Source organism: Falco cherrug, chromosome 3 (genome assembly GCF_023634085.1).
Source record: "Falco cherrug isolate bFalChe1 chromosome 3, bFalChe1.pri, whole genome shotgun sequence".
Taxonomy (NCBI): Eukaryota; Metazoa; Chordata; class Aves; order Falconiformes; family Falconidae; genus Falco; species Falco cherrug.
The window spans coordinates 63,196,089-63,216,738 of record NC_073699.1 but is presented as its reverse complement, the minus strand read 5'-3'; the positions used below and the strand labels follow the sequence as shown (position 1 = coordinate 63,216,738).

Genomic DNA, 20,650 nt, shown 5'->3' with positions numbered 1-20,650 from the left:
GAGACCCCCAAAAGACCAAAGCTGCCATTACGAAAGTGACTCATATCTTCTCTGCCCAATGGATTAACTCCAGCACTCAGCTAGGCAATGCAGATGGACCTGTCCAAAGCTGAAGGGACCTGCCTGGGGGGCTCCCTCTTCAACTTGCAACTGCCTTCACTCTCCAGGTGTTAAAACTGATAAGCATACAGAAGACCATGATGGATTTTTCAGATTCACCATCAGCCTAGTAAAAGCAGTGGATCTGCTCAGAAAAAATTAGCCAGGACACAGCTTGTCTTGTGTTAAGGTTTGGCAAAGGTCCATCTTGTCAGAATATAGTTTCCATGATCTAGAATCCGTGCAGACTTTACAGCCATGGATGTTCGCAGTGTTGCAGCTAGCTTTTTAGCTGTATTGGCTCCTTTTACTATTGTAAAAATGCAGGTCATTTTTATACAGATTCACATGACATCTGCTAACATGTCAGTAAGGCACAAGTGTTCTTTGATTTCCATGTAATGCCAGCATCCTATAGGGAATATTCCATGTACCTTATCAGTACTGCTTATATTATTTACATTGTGTGTGTGATATATGTTTTAGTAGACAAGTAAATTAACGATGACATGCAAAATTGCTGTACAAATTTCTCTCTCATATAGCGTTATGTGTTGAAGGTTCCCAGCAGCTGCCTTCACAGAACACATTCAAAACAGTAGATTAACTTGTTTCTGCAGTTTTTAAGTTGTGCGCATACAGCTCTTGTTTCAAATGGGCAGTGTAGATGTTCTTGTTGCTGTAATGCTTTACAGGCGTAAGAGAAGCAGGATTTATAGTGTGGGGGAAGACTTCTTAATTAGGCCAACTTGCTTAGCTGTGGGAAAATGTTAGCCCTTCAAGGCCGAAACAAAAGGTCTAATGGCAGAGTCTCCAAGTGCTTGTCCACTACAAATTCTGGAGTCTCTAACTTCTCTGAGGTGTTAGGACCTCACAATCTACCACCCCATTCAGGAGAGGGGTCAAGAGGAAAGGTGGCTGTGGAAGCTTTGCCTTTTCTAGTTCTTGCCAGGACACAAATGACTAGATTTGAGGATGCTTAGAAGATTTTCTTGCTGATGGCAGTTGTGTTAAAAAACAGGGTATTTCAGTAGTCATCATTGCTAGTTCACAGTCACTTTAAGGATGATGTAATTGCATCGCCAAAGAAAATAGAAGCAGCATAGATGCTACAAAATTACTTAATTTCTTATGCAGACATATTGTACTGTAACAGCAACATGGGAAAAGTAAAGAAACGGAGCAAGGGCTCTTTAATTAAGCCACTGTGATCCTCTTGTTTTTGCACTGTTCAAACGGGAGCCTTGGGCTTGAGGCAAAATTTCTTTTAGTGCATTTATTTCAGTGCCTGTAACAGTATTAAAATAAATGAAACATTTGGAGGGAAGTTATTTGAATTGACTTAAAAATACCACTAATTTTCTAAAATAATAACTCTATTTTAGCTATGTGATTTTTTTTCAAATGCTCTTGATTACTGTATTCCCATGATGCTGTTTGCTGCTCCCCTTTGCTTAGTGTACTGTTACATGCATGCCATATTTTAGAAAAATATTTAAGTGAGATAAGACCATTTGATACAAAGAAATAAACAGTGTATTTTTAGATTGTGCTTACCCCTGAAGATCTGAATCTAAAAGTCAGAATATCGTATTTATCCCAAAGATCGGTCTGAATACAGGGAATGTTTTGCATTTCTTAGTAAAAGGAATTTTACAGTAGGTTTTTGTTTAAAATGTGTAGTTGCAACATCCTGAAATAGTATTGTAACTGAAGCAGTCTTAAGGGGTAGTTTTCAAAAGGCTATTGTCCACAGGTTGCATGGCCCTGAGCGTTTTAAATGATTGTTTTGTAAATATTTTTAATGAAATAACACAGTGGTAAAAGCAGTACTCTTCTGAGTGATAGCTTCAGTGCATTTCTCAGGTAGTTTTAGTTTTGCTTTACTGCATCGATTGGGCCATACCATCCCAAAGCTTGTGCATCTGTGCAAATGAGCCTTGTATGCATAGTTGTGGAAAATTATTTGAACATTTTTATCTAGCAGTCTTCCTAATAATTCACACTAACTTGTGCAACCAAGCAAAATGGTCCCAAGAGAAACACTCCTTAAATCTACTAGGTTTGGCAGAGCATTTGTTGAAAGGAAGGTGTAGCCTAGCCTGGATGCTATAGGAAGACAGCAGACGTGGGAATTCAGGGATTTTGTGTGGGAACACGAAGCAAATTGGCAGACCCGAGTGGCAACCATGGCTCCTTGTGGTTGGAGACCCAAACTAAATCATATAAAGGAGAAGATTTAGCTGAGGGATTGGCAAGGGCAGGGAGCTAAGGGATTGTGCTAAAGGAAGCCAGCTGCATGCGCGGGCAGTGCTTCATATGCTGCTCTGAGTTTGCTTTGTGTAAAGCCTATAAAGAAGGCACTAGGAAGACTTTTACTGGAAGCCTGGTTGGATGGAAAACAGAGGAGATTTTTTTGCCTTTGCCCTGAAGAGAGAACAAACCCCTTTGTTTTATTGTTATTTATATATTTGCATCTCTGAGAAAGAGGCTAGCAACTTAATTTTAAACACTAGAAAATAGAAAAAACAGGCGTTTGTTTTATTGTTATTGAGTTCATGATGGCAAGGAAGAACAAGATACTTTGGGTGATTTAAGCCAAAAGAGAGTTCTGTGGTTTTTTGGCTGGCTTTCTCTTGGGACAAAGCAGGCTTGGAGTTGGGACAAGGAGGTCCTAATGAGTATTTGTTTTTCCTTTTTGGCATGCCAAGATTTCTTGATGTGAGCGCCAAGACCAGCACTTGCTTCAGATGAGCGAATTCCCATGAAGCCAGACCTCTTCATGAACTGGTCTCTTCTAATCAATTCATGTCAGTCAGTCCACCATATCATACTGTGTGTAACAAGTCCCTGTGTGTGTATTTTACACAGTCACACACACTTGGCCATGTAGGTGTAAAATACCACTGTCCGCAATTCACTTTTTAAAAAGGAAAGTTTATAAGGTGATCTTTGGAAACATGACAGTGCTGGGTGAAGAAAGTAAGCTTTAGGGTTTGTTTGTTTTTTTAAACTTCGACTTCTGTGGTAGCATGTAACATTAACATGCAAAAATTGGAAGTTCAGGAGAGTATTAGCATGATTTATTAAGTCTTTTCATGTTTGGACAGAGGAGTTGTGTCACTGTAGAAGTATTTTTAAGGGCTTAGAAGTAAAAAAAAAAAAAAAAAGGAAAATATGTTTTCCAAGTGACACACATATTTGGAAATAAAAATATTCAGTAAGTTAAAAATTTAAGTTTGCCCTTGTGTTTGTGTTCAATTTCTTAGAAACCTATAGAGAAAGTGAAGGGACTCCTATACCTTAGCTTGATCAAGAAAGGTGGGGACAGTTTGTGTAAATCTCTAAATCCCTTTAATGTAATTTTAAAGCAGCTTTGAATGTGACAAGTGTTTAAGTGAATTATGTTGATAGACAGGTTTCATTAATTAAAGTGATGTCATTTGGCGTCTTTAAACAGTTGTCCTGTCATTCTGGGCAGTGTAATTGGAGGTCAACACATGGTCTGCTTTACTTTGTAAGTAACCACTGTGCTTGTTTTAAAAGGGTGATGTCAGGCCCCTTCACATTTGAATGTGTTACTGAGCAAAGGAGGGGTGTTTATTGCAATTTCTTGTCCTGGAAATGGCGCTTACTGTGTTTGGAGCCAAGGCACTTTGCCGGGCACTTTCCAGTGAAGTCTGGCTGCCAGAGGCACTGGGCCTCGTGGTGCGCCTTCAGCAGAAGTACTGAAATCTGTCCTTACCAGAAACCTTAAAAAAAACTAAACTGCAGAACAGTGGCAACCTCTGAACATTATGGGTTGGGTTTCCTTCCTGGCCCCACTTTTTGTCATGAGTGGCTGTAGAAGGAGAGGGGGAGAAGGGACGTGCCTGGTCCTTCCAGTGCTCTCCCAGTGGCCAGGGGATGCGTGGCACCCATCTGCCCTTGGCCTGGCTCAAGGGTCATGCGAGCAGGTAAAAAAAGATGGGGGTGTCTCGCTGCATTCAGGATACTTTCTGCCATAAAGACGAAACTCAGGAGGTTTGTAATCCTGGGTATTTCTTCTACTTGTGTGCAGTGCAGTGAACTGCTGAGGTGAGGTAACTGGCGAGATAACTAGGCCACCCACCCACTAACCTCTATTGTCTCACATGCCTACCACAATGAAATGATTAATAATTTTCTTTACCACTCTGACAGATAAAGGTAACCTCTCTTTGAGGTTAATTTGGCAGCTATCTCGGCCTTTTAATGAAGGTGCTGCAAGCAGAGTGGGTTCTTGGCAGCTCCCTGCTGGTGTCATGCGGAGTCTAAGGGAACTGAGCCCCCGTCACCTTCCCCACCTCCCCCAGCTTCCACTTGAAGTCGTCTGTACACTTCATACTGGCAGAAAGTCCTTTAGAAACACTTAGTTTGGGGGGCTTTTTGACAAGAGAGTGATGTGTTTGGCGATCTTTGCTGGCAGAACAAGCTGTAAGCTTTGACACTCGCTAGTGTTACTCCACAGCCTTTGTAGATGTGATGGTACATCCTAAACTCAGTTCAGAGCTGTCAACAAACTCCAGATGAGGCACTTTGCCAGTGTCTTAATTTGTCCCTTTATCTGTTGCTATCAAGTTCTTCTAATATGAAGTTGATGTTAAAGCAGCTTTCATCTTGCTGAAGGTAGCAATGTTTGAAGGAGGTTTATATATTTCCATTTCTAGTTACCTGTACTTTGCTCTTAGTCTTGTTTATTTTGAATATAACTGCCCTGAGTTTTGGCCCTCAAAAGTGGCTTTATCTTGAAAAATGTCAGTACAGAAAAGAGTTACTCAGGAGTAACAGTTGTTCTTTGACTACATGCAGGAGAGTGCTCTGTGCTCTACCACGATCACCCTTTTGATAACCTTATTCTCCATGGACTGAGGTCACTACAGTATTAACTACCTTCCAGAGATTAAATTCCTTTTATATTTCTGCTCTGGAAGGCATTGGTAAATGTATCATGAAAAAGCATCTATTTCAACAGACGTGTAGTAGATGCTTCTGCAAGTGCCAGGGGTTTTAAAGGTAGCTTTGAAGTTGAAGAACTGAGCTGGCAGTTCCTGCCTGACTTGCAGAGATACATCTTTCATGATATGTAACTGAGAACAGGTAAATAATTATCTATGGTGCAGGTCCTTGGAATACTTGGCACAAAATAGTTTAATTATTTTAAGAGCTGGGTTTGAAAACAAAGCGCTCATGCAGCAGTTGGCTGGAGAGATGGAAAGTGATTTGCCTCCTATTTTCTCTTTTTCCCTTCAGATAATAAGATTTTGATGAAGAGGCAGCTGGTGGCTGGGTTGTGATGTTTTTATTGTTGTTTTTTGTTGTTTCTTCCTTAACTATTCTTTGTCAAGGATGCATCCCTTTTACTGCAGAACATGCTTGTTTCTACAAGGCTTCTTCTTAGATAAGAATGGTAAGAGTTATCTGATGTGGTTGAAATAACCTAAAGTGCAAAACTATTTTAAGTTAATTAAAAGCAAGGTAATAGGAGTTGGGAAGACTCTTCAAATACTTCAAACTGTATTTCTTTTTTAATGATTTTTTTTTTTGAGTATGCGAAGAAACTAGTTTCAGAAAGAATGCTCAGCATTTGAAAGTGCAGGTAGCTTTTTCTGAAAATATAATAACTTTGCATGTTTTTGCAATCAGAGATTGGCCAACGTGCATGGCTGTGCCTCCTACAAGTGGCGTATTTTGAAATAAGTGTGCTGTTAGGAAGAACAGCCAAACCCTAGGGAATAATAAGAAATGCTTCTGAATTTCTTACAAGAGAGGATCTCTCTTGCTCTTTTATCTTTATGCTCTTGTATCGATGTCTGTGTTTTCATCCTTTTTAGAAGCAAGGACTCATTCCTGTCCCCTCCAAGGAGTCATGATGTTAAAATAACATATTTGAAGATTAGAGCAAGAGGTCAGCCTTTAGATTGCACTAGAATCTCCATGATCCCTTAGTTAGAAATAATGAACATTATATTTAATATGGATTCCTACAAGTTCAGGACCTAAGATTTCAGTAAAACCACCAGTTAGTTCAAGATGCATAATAATTCACTACAGTTGTCCATTCTAAATTATCATATGGAGACTGAAATCTTTTCAGTACGTAGGAGTGCAAGTGGACCAACAAAGCAGATGCATGATGGAAAAACACGCTGTAGCATCCTATGTGATTTGGTCAGCTGTGCCTTTGATCCAGAATTTTTTTATTTTCTTTAAAAGATTCAGAAGATTCCTGACCAGCTCAGTGGGCTTTGCATCAGCCTCAGATCTCCATCGGCAAAATAGAATTGGTAATTCCTAGTGTCACAAGGGTGTGAGAATACATGCAGCGTGGGCTGCAAGACAGCTACTGTGATGGAGCCCCTACAGCATGACTGCAGTCCTCATGGTGTAGACTCAGTGCAGTTTGGGATATATGGAGTGGCCTTGAATGCTTGACAGAGTGGTGGTTTTACTGCTGTTGCTGCTGTTGGCAAGAAGTATGTGGAGACAAAACAAAGCAGCAAAGCTGTCTTTCCCTCAAGCCTCTGGGCAGTCAGGGCAGTATAAACACCATCTGCAGTCCCTACAGGTGGTTAATCCCACCTATATACAGGGCGTATGTCAAAGCCATTGACTCCGGGTAATTCAATTTCTAGTAATTACCATACTGGAGACGATTTCCAGGAATGGAGTGTGCACAGAGGAGAAGGATGAAAAAAGGCACTACCACTAGAAACAGAGGGAACTGAGGACAAAATAACACCTTTTAAGTTCTGATTTATTGGATATCTGTTCTGCTTGAATAAGCAAAGATAGATATTTGAATCAAAATCACAATATTTTATTCTTAATTAATTTAATAAATTGTGGGTTAGTTTTATTTATACCTATCTTAGAGTGGCATATGTTTTAACTGTTAACATTTATGTAACCAATATACTTGATAAGACAATTGCACTATAGTTTCAATGGCTATAAGCTTTAAGAAAAAAATATTAAGCATACTTGCCTAGAAGAAGAGGAGGAAGAATTTTTCTGTGGGCCTTTTTCATGTAATAAGTTTCAAGGCCTGATTTCCTTGACAAAGGCACTACAAATAAGGATTATGGCATACATGAAGGAATAGACTAGGTTTCCACACACACAGATCTAATGAAAGTGAAATGAGACTGGTTAGAAGTTGCTGGATTTATTCAATGGGAGCAAAGTTTAAAAGCTTGTTAAGTTTAGTAATGCAGTTTGTTTGGTTATGCAGCTGGAAATCTGGTTTTTTGGATACAAATAAAAAGTCATGCTTCAGGACAAAACATGAAAGCAAATTATTATTATGCCTACTGAGAGAAGTTTCAGCACTTTACATAAAAACAAACAAGCTTCCCACACACATACATTTTAAAGCTCTGTATGTGAACTGTAAATTGCTGCCAGGGAAAGTGCATGTTTTTATTTTAGTTGATATATTTTAATTGGATTTTAAGTGGCTCATAAATAAACTGCCTTCCATTAATACTTTGTCTCTTGTTTAATAAGTATGCAAACGTGTGGACTGCTTAATAATGAGACTGATGGACATTATTGAAAAATTGATAAGCAGCCTCTCTTCTGTGTTATTCTCCCCTTTCTACATCTGTCAGTGAGATTTGATTTCTGATTTGTGTCATTCCCCACCATTTTCTGCTGCCTTGTGATAAAACTGTTTTCTTTTTTATTCTGTTTGAAAATGTCATTATTTTCTGTTGTTTGTCCAAATGCTCTTTTTTTTTTTTTTCCCCAAGCAGTACACTGAGTGTAATGGCTGCTTTATATGCTTGCACAGAGGCTTAGTTGAGAGGGGGAAGAAAGAAGGGCAAATATCCTGCTCTAATTCTCTGCTGCATATGCCAAGCATCCTGGTACAAAACCAGCTCTCCTCTCTTTTCTGCTGAACAGAAATAGTAGTTGCAGTAAGAAGGTACCCTCCAGCCCTAAGGAGAAGGCCTGAGAAGCATGGCAAACAACCATACAAAATGACATTACAGGGGTGAACTCTTTGGTATCAGTTGTTCAGGTCTTAGTTATTTAATAATGTAAAGGGTGGTTCCACAGCTTAATGGGCTGTTAGCTAAGCAGCTACAGGTAGCCCTGTGAATAGGTACAGCCACTCCCCTTCTCCTTTAATTATCCAGTTTTATCGTGTTTCCCCATCTACGCCTCTACTCTGCTTCTGAAGCTAGTTTTCTTACCCAGATGACTCCAAGCCGCTGCTGCTCCACCCAGATGCTGCTACTCCTGCATGAAATGCAGATGTGTGAATGGTACAGCTACAGAGAGCTGCCGAATGTACACAAAGCTGTTGCCTTGTGAAGCAGAGAGCTTTAGAAAACTGTTGCTGCTGACAGGCTAACTAGTGGTTTTTGCTAAATGTTGCAGGGGTTTACATTGCATGTAAAAGAATGGGGAAAATACAAATTGTGGGATTTCACCCTTGTTTGTGAATCATCTCATTGATGTTCCACTGAATGGTCAAAGAACGAAAGCTAGCAAATTCAGATTACTGCATATTTATATTATTAATTCCTCCATTATTCTGCTAAGAAATAACAGAGCACAGTTTCTCTGCAACTAAAAGAGAATGCAGAATTGGTTTTCACTTAATTGGCTCTTCTGAAATGAGCCTCTTTGAGAAGCAGGATGTTGTTAGTCCACTGTGTAAGGACAGTGTAACAGTACACCTAACACATATTCCAGAAACAGCTGTATGGGGGGGTGGGGGGGTATATTTGAGGGCTAAAAATAGCCTAATAGTTTTCAAAAAGAAATGAGAATTTACACAAACACAGTTTTGTCAAGAAGTCTGCACTAGCACATAAAATTAGTAACTGAAAAATTAATGTAAAAATGTTCACTGGAAATATTGTCTCAAAAAACATAGTTTCACCTCCGTTTGAAGTCTTATTTCAATAGTCAAGGTCTTCATTCTGTGCTTAGAAAGCTAATAGAGTAAGAATAGGGTTCACTGAGCACGAAAAATACATGTTTAGCTTAAAAATTGAAGTGTAGTCAGCAATGTATACTGAGGTTTGCTTTCCATTTTTTAACACCTGTGTAAGTTTTAAATGCTTTCAAAAGTGTTTGTAATTGTGTTAAATATTTGTAAGACTTATTTCCCTAAAGATAGTATTATATAAATGTAGCAGAATACAAATTGTCTTCACCTTTAGTTGCTTCTGTCTTTGGAAGAGGTTCACGTTTGTGAGACAGTTCAGTGAGATGTTAGTCTTGCAGCTGCTGTCAGTTGAAATTTTACCAAGAATCTTATCACTTCTTAAATTCAGTCTAATAGCGTGGAAAAGTGTATCAGACTCGTCACATAGCTGTGAAATGTAAGATTTTAAGAAAGAACAGTGCTCAGCACATAGAGGCAATCAAGTACCTGGAGGAAATGGTGTCAGGACAGATACTCTGTTTAGAAGGAAATAGCAGAGGAGAGTCCTTACTGTGCACAAGTTTCATCCTGAGTGTTGTTGAATTGCTGAAGTTTTGTTTTGTATTTCTAAAAACAACTACATCATATGAAATGGCACTGCAGCATTTCCTAAGCACAGTGTACCCATGCGGGTCTTTCAACTTACTTTCACGCTAACTTAAGTTATGACTCAGGAGAGCATTTGCAAACGTTCGTTAGTCCATTCCTGTTTGACGTTTGAGCAGACATATATGTGTATACACACACACACATACACATATACACAAGGCCTTTAATCCTCAGAGTTTGCAAAGCAGAGGGTAGTTAGTGATGATGAAGGCTGCATGATACAGGCAGCTGGACTCTTCTTTAAGATCTTATGCAAAGCACTCTTATCAATCCTTGCATCATCTAATTCCCATGTGCATTTTTGGCTTTAACTTCAGCAGCTACACTGTTTCCTTCTTTTTACAATCCTGAAAGAGGGAACCAACCAAGGCCACTGTTTGATCAAATTGTGCCTGGTATTGCTATATGCAACTGCTTTGCTGTTGCATTTGGGTTTTCATATTAGAAAAGAAAATCAGAAAGAAATAATGTATTCTGTTAAATCATTTTATGGGGAGGATCATTAAATTCTGAACTTGTTTAACCAGAGAACTATGTAGCTTTTCTCTTGTCCACCTCAAAGGGATAAAAAACATGATCAAACAACAAATACCAGTGCAAGGGGAAAGCCTTACCAGATTACTGGAGAGCACTTAAATGATGAGGTAGATAGGCTTGACACCAAGAAACTAGCAATTTGCCTCAATTTCCACAAAATGTACCTTTTCCTTTAGGTGTGTAAAATTAATTAGGAACTCGCATGTTAAGCAATTGGACTTTCCATGGCACTTGCAAATGATCATTTAAAATACCAATTTAAAAAGTTACAAAGCTTCTGCAGGTAGCTCTCCAGGAAGAGCAGCTTTCTGTGAATACTTTCTGTATTTTCTGTGAATTTATTTTGTGGATTAATAGGTAACTCTGCTCCCATCCCTTTTGTCTTATCACAGTCTTACCTCACAAGTAATCCCGTGAAGTTCTTTATCAGAGGTTTTAGGTAGTTCTTGGCCCACTGCAGTTAGAAGTGGTGGAGCCAGGGGCAAATACCTGCCCGGAAAGTTTGAGAGAGCAGCTGTGAACTGGTAGGGGGCAAGGCAAGCTGGCTCCAGGTGTTGTGAAAGCTGTCTCAAAACTTGCACTGTGCTTGTCTTGTGTGCTATGCACGGGGGTGGTCCTAGCAGGCAGAAGCATCTTACAAGCTGCCCCAGTTCAACCTCAGCCAGCAACCCAGTACCGTTAAGCCGCTCACTCCCTCCCCCACCCCCAGTGGGATGGGGAGGAGAACTGGGAAAAAGAGAAAACTCATGGGTTGACATAAGAACATTTAATAGTTGACATAAAATGGAATATTATTATAATAACAACAATTGTAATGAAAAGGGGAGAGAGGGAGAGAAGAATAAAATCAAAAGGGGAAAAAAACCAACAAACAAGTGGTGCACAGTTCAGTTGCTCACCACTCACTGCCCAATGCCCAGCCGGTCCCTGAGCAGGGATCAGAAGGCCCTGGCAAACCCACCCAGCTTATACAGTGAGTGTGACCTTCTATGGTATGGAATATCCCTTGGGCTAGTTTGGGGCAGCTGTCCCGGCTGTGTCCCCTCTTGGCTTCTTGAGCCTCTCCAGCCCTCTCGCTGGCAGGGCCTGAGAAACTGAAGGGTCCTTGACTTAGTATACACATTACTTGATAACACACTGATGCTTTTAGTTGTTGTTAACATTAATTCTTACACTAAACCCAAAACACAGGATTGTACCAGCTACTGAGAAGAAAATTAACTCTATCCTGGCTGAAACAAGGACACAGACTCATGCCAAAACACTTATTCCTCTGAATGGTCCATCTATTAACATTATTCTGGATAATAAAGCAAAGCAAAATGCTTGGTGGAGTTTTATAAATACACAGATATTGTCTTCGTAAGATTTTTCCGGTAAGGCATACGACTCCTTGAAGTTAATATTCATAGGTAGGAATAAAAGGAGGGAAAAAAAAAAGCCCAATTACAAGATCTAGTTTATCTGCACAGAGATAAAATCTTTCAGAAAACAACCTTGACTTGGGAAGGCGTCTCAGGCTGAATTTTGATTTTTGAACTTGTTGCAATATGATACTGCAAAGGATGAGGCAGATACCTAGTACAGTTGCATGTTCAGTGATCTGTTGGTTAAAGTAATTGTTGCTTAAGAAAAAGTACATCTTTTAAGTCTGTGTTAATACTCCAAGGCTTTCAAAACACTTAACAAGCCTGGCATTTGCAGGCTGGTAGTATGTTTTGCATAATATCAATAGCTTGTCTTTGTGGCCCATGGGAAAAAGAAATCCTTTTCTCCTTTGTGGTGCATTCGTACAGGCCTTCTGCCCAAGATGATTGCAAGTGGAAACACTTTTTTTCTTTTGAAATTTTAATTCCAGCAGGCTAGGTGTGTTGTTGAAGCTTCCAGTATATATCTAGCCAAAAAAGTTTCGCAAAACCTACGTGAATTTTAGTGGGTGAGTCAGTTGGGTTTTTTTGTAATTTTAGGAAGTCCTTGATGGAATATATTCAAACAGATGCAAGAAATGCCGTTTGATTTCCTCAGATGGTTAAATTGTGATTTTTGTTAACACTGCTTTGGCTTGGTGCACTCTGTTTCCTAGTCAATTGAGGATGAATTTGGACAGAGGAGCTGGCAAGGCTATGGTATTTACATAATGCCTCTTTTTTTCTGTGAACCCTGAATGTGGATGGAAACAGTCTCTAATCTTCTTAGTGATCTAAGCAAAGATTGAATGCTTTGGGTCAAGCTGGGTTTTGGATAGGCTCAGTTAGGGAAAAAAAAAAGCCCAGCTCTTCACAATGATTGCAAATGGAAATAATTACAGACCAAGCTAGTTAACGTTTCAGTCGTTGATAATGTTTTTAATATTTCACCAGTTTGTAAAGACCACATAATCTGTTTTCAGCCATACTTTTTGAGACTTCTTGGAAGCAGAACAAACAGCCCTTGTATTAAGCTCTGGGCACTGTTTGCGTTCATTCCCCTTAGGATAGTTTTAAGTTGTATCATGAGGGATGAAAAGGCAAGTGTCAGAATAAGCAGCATACAGAGGCATCCTTTCCTCGATGAACTCTGAATGGCTGGAAAAGACTGCAGACCTGATCTTAATCCTTCTTATGCCATGACTGCCATGGTATGGTAAGAGGAGGAGTTGTTCATTAGGTGGCTGCCCTTTCATATCTCAAGTATTAAAATACTCTGTGATTTTTGTGGTGTGTGTTACAGTAACATAGCTTTTCAAACACTACTATCATAAAATTAAAGATATGATTCAAATTTTTTAAATTTTTTTTACAGTGGATAAATGCCCTGAACTCGGGCTGGAAGTGACATTTCATACTTCATTTGCCTTGCCTAGATTTTGCAGTATTTCTTCATATAGAAGTTATAGCTTGTCAGGTGCTCTGAACAACATGCAAGTACAGTATATTACAATGAAGGGGGGGAAATCACTGTCCTATTTGCATTTTCCTTTTTCTTCAGACTTACCTTCCAATCCAAAAATTTATGCGAAGTCACTTGACTTAACGTTGCCACAAGGGGTTTTTTATGTAATGCATCTTGACATAAGATCACTCAGAGACTGATTTTTCAGAACATGAATGTTAGTAGGAGCTGCTGGCCTTCATTTAATACCTGCAGCCTAATGTTTACAAACCAAATGGTTAACTTTTTATGTGATTGCTTTTGTAACTGAGTTCAACAGCAGGTGTTCAATTCTTTTTTTGCTTTACTTAATGTTCAATAATAGAATCAAGATTATATTCATCCCCTGCTTGAAATTGCCGCCCTGCATTTTATTAACTTTCTGAATATTTGATGCAAATTGTTTCTAATAAACATGCTTTTACAATCAAGAAAAAAATATTTTTAAAAACCTGTGTGCAATCTTTATAATAATAAAATTTTATTCTCAGCTACGAAGATTTGTGCCATTTTAGGACCTTTTTGAAATTGCTGTTATTATTCGTATTGTTGTAAGCAGTATACTTCAGAATAAAATGCTCTTTATCTGTACTATAATTAATAATCAGAAATAGCTTACTGAAAACATAGTAAGGCAGGTAAAGACATGATTAGTTATTGAGATAAAGGAACACAAATTAACCATGCTTAGAATTTGGTCTTTTAAATGTTCTGACTTTTTCATTAAGTCAAGGAAAATATTTAATAGCTTCTGTTTCTTTGGTATGTGTTGTCATTGTAGCACACAGTAGAGGTGCATCTGTTTCAGTTTTTCTCCTTTTACCTGCAAAGGAGATTATATGATTGGTTAAAAAAGAAAAAAAAAAAAAAAAAAGAAAAAAGGGGAGGGGGAAAGAAAAAAGAAAGGAGGAAACAAAGAAAAAAATGTCGGGTTTTTTTCTGTCAATTATGCTCTTGTGATTGTCGAGAAATAAATCTGAAGAGTTTAAGAAAATATTTGCCATCATTGTAAAGCAGTATAAAATTTGAAAGGGAGGGATCAAGGGCAGGTTTGTGAACGTCTGCTTTGCATTTCCTATATATAAGGAAAGTACATAGAAAGGAAGGAGAATATATACATGCAGGAAAATACATAAACTTTCCTTAATACATACTGTTTTTTTTACCACTGAAAGGAGATATATATATATATATATATATATGGCTACAATAATGACAACAGGATATTTCAGGAGCCCAAATTGTGCTTGTAAAAATCAAAGTTGTTGATGAAATCTGACCACTGAATTCTGTATTGTAGTATTAATTGGAAGAAATAAAAGACAACAAGGGCCTATGGCCTTAAAAAGCAACTTTTCAGTGAGATTGAGCCAATCTAAATCTGATTGCAACCAAAAGCCGTTGCTCAGCCCTTCCGTCCTTTCCCCACTCTGGCAGCATGTTCCCTTTGCTCCTTTTTGCCTGCGCTATTACATGTGTGTCTGTGCCATGAATAGTATTTGTCTCCCGCTCCACTTCCTTTGCGTTGTTAATTTTTCTCCAGGTGAGTAATCCTCTCTGAGTTAGGGTGTGAACTCTGATGCCAGCATAAGGGCATCAGTGGACCGTACAGCTGGAGGCCACAGGACCGCACCCTTTAGTGGCAGTATGGATTTCAATCAAACTGAAAGCAATACGAAGAAGCAGCCCAAGCTTTACATGCATTATGCCCCCTGTAACCACAGTGTTCGCTGTAGTGACAGGAGAGATTTAGACAAATATGCCACTAGGCTAATTAAGGACTCTTCTCCTAAAGAGGCTTTTGTCTCAAGCTTTAGTTCTGGAGATCTGAAGGTAGCCACCTGCTGCCTCAGGTTTTGGTTTGTTCTTAGGTTTAGCTCTATAGCTGAAAATACAGCTATATATAAAATAAACAGCTATTTTAAAACCACAGCAACAAGACAAATTTTAAGGCTGTGGTTGAGATTTTGTTTTATTTGAATATATACACCAGTATGATACATGATATGGGTGCTCTAGTTTTGGCTTTGGGTTTGTTTTTTTTATTTAAAATTGTTTAGGGAACAAATTGTAGATGTTATTTTGTTCTGTCCATTTCCAGCCAAGATTTCCAATACTTACAGGCGATGGATTTGACTTAGAGGAAAAAGATATTACAACTATTAGCATCAGTGCTGAGCTATGCTACAATAATTTGAGCTGGATGTTCATGAAGCTGGATGTTGCTCATGCCATTCAGGTTCCCCGTTTGAAATATAAAGGCTGGTTTCAGTGAAACTTCTCTTGTCAGAAATGGGAGCTGCACATTTTACTCTAAAAGCAATGCTGGAGTGACTGCTTAACAGTAGTTGTGAATGCTTGTTAGTGATCTGAGTAGGCTTTCAGAGTTCTGCAGGTTTAGCGTACATGAAAATATCTATCAGTGTTTCTTTACGTCATCTGTGCCTATGTCTGGAAACATTCATCAGTATCTGAGGTGAAGCAGTAAGCGTGTGCTTCCGTGGCTCTTGCTGATTTGTAAAATCCTTGTACTGCTTGAAATAAATTAAATCAGAGTCTCAGCTTGACAGTTACTCTTTACTTTTCTCCAATGCTTCACGCTTCCATCCTTTCATAAACAGTTCTATTCCACATTCATAGGAAGCTAAACAACAGTTACCGTTAAAGCTTGTTTGAATAAAGCACGTTTTCCCAAAAATTGATACTGCAAGGTTGCTTTTTTCTCCTTCACAATTATTTTTTTTGGTTTGGTTTTGTTGTTTTGGTTTGGTTTTTTTATGAAAAGGCCTTGTCTTGGTTTTCAATTTCCCAGTGTGTTGTTAACCAGTCCCCTTACCATCTTCATAGAACTCTTCTCATAAAATAAATGGGAGAGAATGTTTAGAAGATGCACCGAATTTCTGCCTGAACTTAAATGTCTTTAGGGATTTTTGTGCCCTAGATACTCTGCTGCATTTGCTTTCATGCTATCATGCTCTGTAGCATTAATGAAAGCAATGGGGCACTGTTTTGATATTGCTGTTTATTTTTCTTTCTAGCTGTGTGCTGCCCACCTGCCAACCCGATCAGAGGCACCGAATCACTATCAAGCAGTATGTCGGGCTCTTTTTGCTGAAACAATGGAACTGTACACTTTCTTGGCCAAAATTAAAAGTGCAAAAGAGGTAAGCAGTCTGAGAAGGTTTTCTGCTTTTGAGCTCTTCACTGTGTGAATTAGGCTTACAAAATCACTTCTGTACCCAGCCAGTAGTGAATGTCAGATGCTTGAGGAAATTGTCTGAGGAAATTTATAGATGTCTTGTAGAAATAGTTATTAAATATGACTAGTCTATTTGAGAGTAAACCAGAAGTTTTTCTTGGAGGGTTGCACATTGCATACTTGCATGCATGTATGCTATGTATTTGAGTCAAAAATCTTCCCTGGTGTTTCAGGGATGTTGTGAAGCATCAGAGCTTTGCCTGGTGTTCCTCAGCATCTTCTCATGCCTTGTCTTAGGCTGAGAATTATCTGAGATTCTTCTTGCTCATGTTTTGTCCACAGTCAGCAGCTTTCCTTACCTTTGATGTATGAATGGCTTGTTTGTCTGTCACATAGGCTTCACAGTACAGCCAACTTAAAAAAAAGAGAAATTTCCACCCGTAGGTCATGATGCTTGTGTTCACTGCCTGCTTGGCTGTTGCTGTTGAGTGAAAGGCCATCTTGTGAACCACTGCAATTAAATGGTCTGGCTAAAGAGTAACGTTGAGGGTGGGTGAATGATTTTTTATGAAGATAGTTTCAGTGATCTGGCCTGCAGAATGGCTCCATAAAGTCGCATTAACACAGTGTGGTTGTTGGTTACATTGGAAAACTGGTGGATGAGAGGAAGGACAGGAAGGGAAACATACTTCTTAAAGCTGGTTTCTTCACCGAAGCCAGCTTGTCAAGTAACAACGCTTTCATAATTTTTCCTTTTAATAAATCCCTGAAGGATTTTCTTTTCTTTTGTAAGTCAAGATCTACAGTACCTTTGAAAACCAGGATAAGATTTTACATGCTGATGTCAAAATTTTGCTGCTGAAAGAGGCAGACCTGTTCCACCCACGCATACATGCTCCCACTTTTTCCTTCATCTGGTTCTGGGAAACAAAACACAACAAATAATAATAATAAAAAAGTAGTAAGTAATTCCTTGTCAGGTTAATGAGCTGAATCAGCTCATTAAAGGGTCAGATGTGCCTCAGAGCAGCACAAGAGAGCATTTATCCTTACGCTGGTGGTGGGAGACGCAAACCAGTCAGAGGCATAAGGAACTGGTGCTGTCTTTCCTTCCTGGTTGAGATGCATCCATCCAAGGCAGTAGAATCCTTCAGAAGTGCTTTTGTGTTGCATGAGGTCAGGTTTCACCTCCACTTTTCATCCAGTCCTATTCAAAGTGAAAGCAATTTTAAAACTGAAGCAGTGTCATACAAGGATAACTTCGACAGTGTGGGCAGGGCTGAAGAGCCACTTGTTTTCTGAAGTGCCTGTGTTACGGTTCATTTGCGTCCAGTGCTCCTGATACAGCCAGCAGACAGGATACAGTGTCTCTGTGCTAAATCTGTCTCCTGAACCTTGACCTCATTAATTTCACATCTCATATTTTGACTGCTCCTTAGTGTTCTGACTATTGGATTTACTAACAGAGGGACCTGTGCTGGAAACACCTCAAGTAACAGCTATTGCAAAGTCCATGTTGAGACTCAAAGATAAGACTCTTTGCAGTTCTTTCTGCTCAGAGAGGACTTAACGTTTCCAGTGGTTCTTGAATATTCTGGCTACAGTAAGCAGTAATAAGGCATCTCTGTTGTCAGTGCCAAAGTAAAATATTTGATTAATAACCGTTTAAAATGAAGTCTTAACAATAATTCTTCTAAAATATATTAAGAAAGTAGAAGGGTCTTTTGGATTTACAGAATATTTAATCACCTTGTAATTGGACATAAAAACTCAGGAACATCTGATCACACCATAGACCATACTATGAGTTAATCCCAAATGAAAGAAACCATTTGCTTCTCAAAGGCTGTTAGGGATTGTTTCAAAGCACATGTAGGTCAAAGGAAGTAATCCTTGTAGATGGAATTTTGGCCCTACTGAAATCAGTAGGACTTTTATGCTGCACCTAACTGAGGCCAGAAATCAGATCTTTTGATTTTATTTTAGTCTGGATCAGTCCCCCAGTAGTCATACAAGAAGTGACTAAGAAAATTATCTTACAAGCAGCTTCTGGAATCTGAATACTTTAGTTTTATGATGCACTTGATCCTTGCTTATGTCTTTTATCCAACTATAGATTTGAAATGTATTTAATTTTGAAAATAATGTAGTGTACAAATTAAAAAATGGGTATAAAGAAAATATGAGGCAGAAAGCTGTGAAGTCTTGTTACAGCATTTTAAAATGACCTCTGGTTTATACCTGAGGCAAGCAGGAATCATATGATCACACTAGGTATGTGCCAGTAAAAGGTGTGGTATTGTTTAATATGCTCTTCTCTCTTGCAAATACATAGTTAATTCATGAGGAATATGGTTAAATAGTATTCAAGTAAATAAATTCCTTTTTCTTTTCCTTTTGTTACTGTCACATGAGTATTGGATATAAAGGAGAAAAACACTTAATACTTCAGTAAGGTCATTTTATTGTCATGAATTTTTGGTGACTGCACTGGCTGATAACTAGGGACACCCCCCAACCCTCACCCTCCCCAGGTTACATACATCAGCTCCAAGTAAAAAAAAAACCAAACTTAGACTGTGTTTGCAACAGTAAAGATGTCAGGAATTTTAAACTGTTAGTTTATTTCAAAAACTGACAGCTTTATTTGAAGATCTTCCTTTAGAATCCCTCAGACCTAGATGCAGTTGTGGACTCGAGATCAATGTGAAATTTAAAACCCTAAAAAAGGGGGGGAAATCCTCTAAAATTACTTAAAATAAATTTCCTATGACTAAAAATTACTTTGAAATTCCTTGGATTCTTTCTAGGGTTGCTGTATGGGTTTGGTGTCTGGGTATCTGTTTCCTAGGTATATGAAGTTAATAGTTTTTGTTCAGTAGGTGCTTAAACAGCCAACTTCACTGTAGTGGAAGAAGGAGAATTTTTCTCTCTAGAAATTCACTTGCTAGGAGTGGACCAAATCTGACCTATTTTATACTACAGCCCAGGACAAGTTTAGAAGGGAAGCAGACTGTGAAAGAGGCAGGAAAAATATTGCTGTGATGCGGTTTTCTATTTGGCACTATAAAAACTTGTCAGCATTTGAAAGTTACAGGATTTCCTGAGAGATAGATCAGGAGGGATAGGCCTATAGGGTTGTAATATGTTTTGTTACTAGTATATATACTGAGTAGTCATGTGCTTTGCAGTCTATCATGTGAACATCACTGTTACATAACAAATGGAGTGTAGCTTCAGAAAGTGTTTTATTGGCATGCATTTGAGTGAGTGCATTAATCAGAAATGATGAAGCAATGAGTGAGCTGTTTAGGCTATCTCAGTGGATGTCAAATAAAATGTTTTAAGCACTTTGTCACATACTTGATGCCATGTGGCTTTTATTTGCAGTCTGATTATCTGTGTATGAAAGGTCAGCAGGAAAGCTGACTTGGAGACAGGGAGATGATACTTCCATTCTTAAAGAGAATGAAATGTTTGATGTGGTAGATGCACAGAACAGGGCTCCGGAGTTGAGAAAAGTGTGATACTACTATTGCAATAGTAAAAAGTAAAAATAAATAGAGTAACAGTAGTAAAAATACAGATTTCTGTGGAATAGCAGCCGCAACTCCAAAGGTAGGGTTGAAATTCGGTTAGCTAACGTTATCTAACTTTGCATCTTTTTGCAAGGTCAAGTTTTTTCTGCAAGTTCACTAGGGTGATTTTTCAGCTTGCTGGCAGCATCTGTATGCTGCTCAGGCTCTGTGAAATGTGCCCTTGCTGCAGATCCACCCTGGGTACCATCTGCTGCCATCCAGAAGTGGTCTTTTGATGGGCCAAGACCTCCTAACTCTGTGTCCTGCTGTTTAAGCGTTTACAGCTGATGACAAAAATGGAGTACAGCTCGTGTCATCTCAAGCAGTGAGCTTTTAAAATCGCAGTAGGAAAATTCCACAATAAAGGGGATCACTCCCTTTCTCTTTTCTCTTTTCTCTTTTCTCTTTTCTCTTTTCTCTTTTCTCTTTTTTCTCTCTTTTCTCTTTTTTCTCTCTTTTCTCTTTTTTCTCTTTTCTCTTTTCTCTTTTCTCTTTTTTCTCTTTTCTCTTTTTTCTCTTTTCTCTTTTTTCTCTTTTCTCTTTTCTCTCTTTTCTCTTTTCTCTCTTTTCTCTTTTCTCTCTTTTCTCTTTTCTCTCTTTTCTCTTTTCTCTCTTCTCTTTTCTCTCTTTCTCTTCTTCTCTCTCTTTCTCTCTCTTTCTCTCTCTTCTCTCTCTTCTCTCTCTTCTCTCTCTTCTTCTCTCTTCTCTCTCTTCTCTCTTCTCTCTTCTCTCTCTTCTCTCTTCTCTCTTCTCTCT

The 20,650-nt window shown here is 38.7% G+C and overlaps 1 protein-coding gene across 4 annotated transcripts in view; it reads left to right on the top strand.

The window, feature by feature from the left end:
* The window catches only part of SPIRE1 (spire type actin nucleation factor 1), a 133,967-nt gene that overhangs the window by 66,297 nt on the left and 47,020 nt on the right, over nt 1-20,650 (top strand). For all 4 annotated transcript variants that reach the window (XM_055704652.1, XM_055704650.1, XM_055704651.1 and 1 more), the window contains exon 4: nt 16,156-16,281. In XM_055704652.1, coding sequence (XP_055560627.1) covers nt 16,156-16,281 — 126 coding nt within the window. The remainder of the gene's footprint in view (nt 1-16,155; nt 16,282-20,650) is intronic.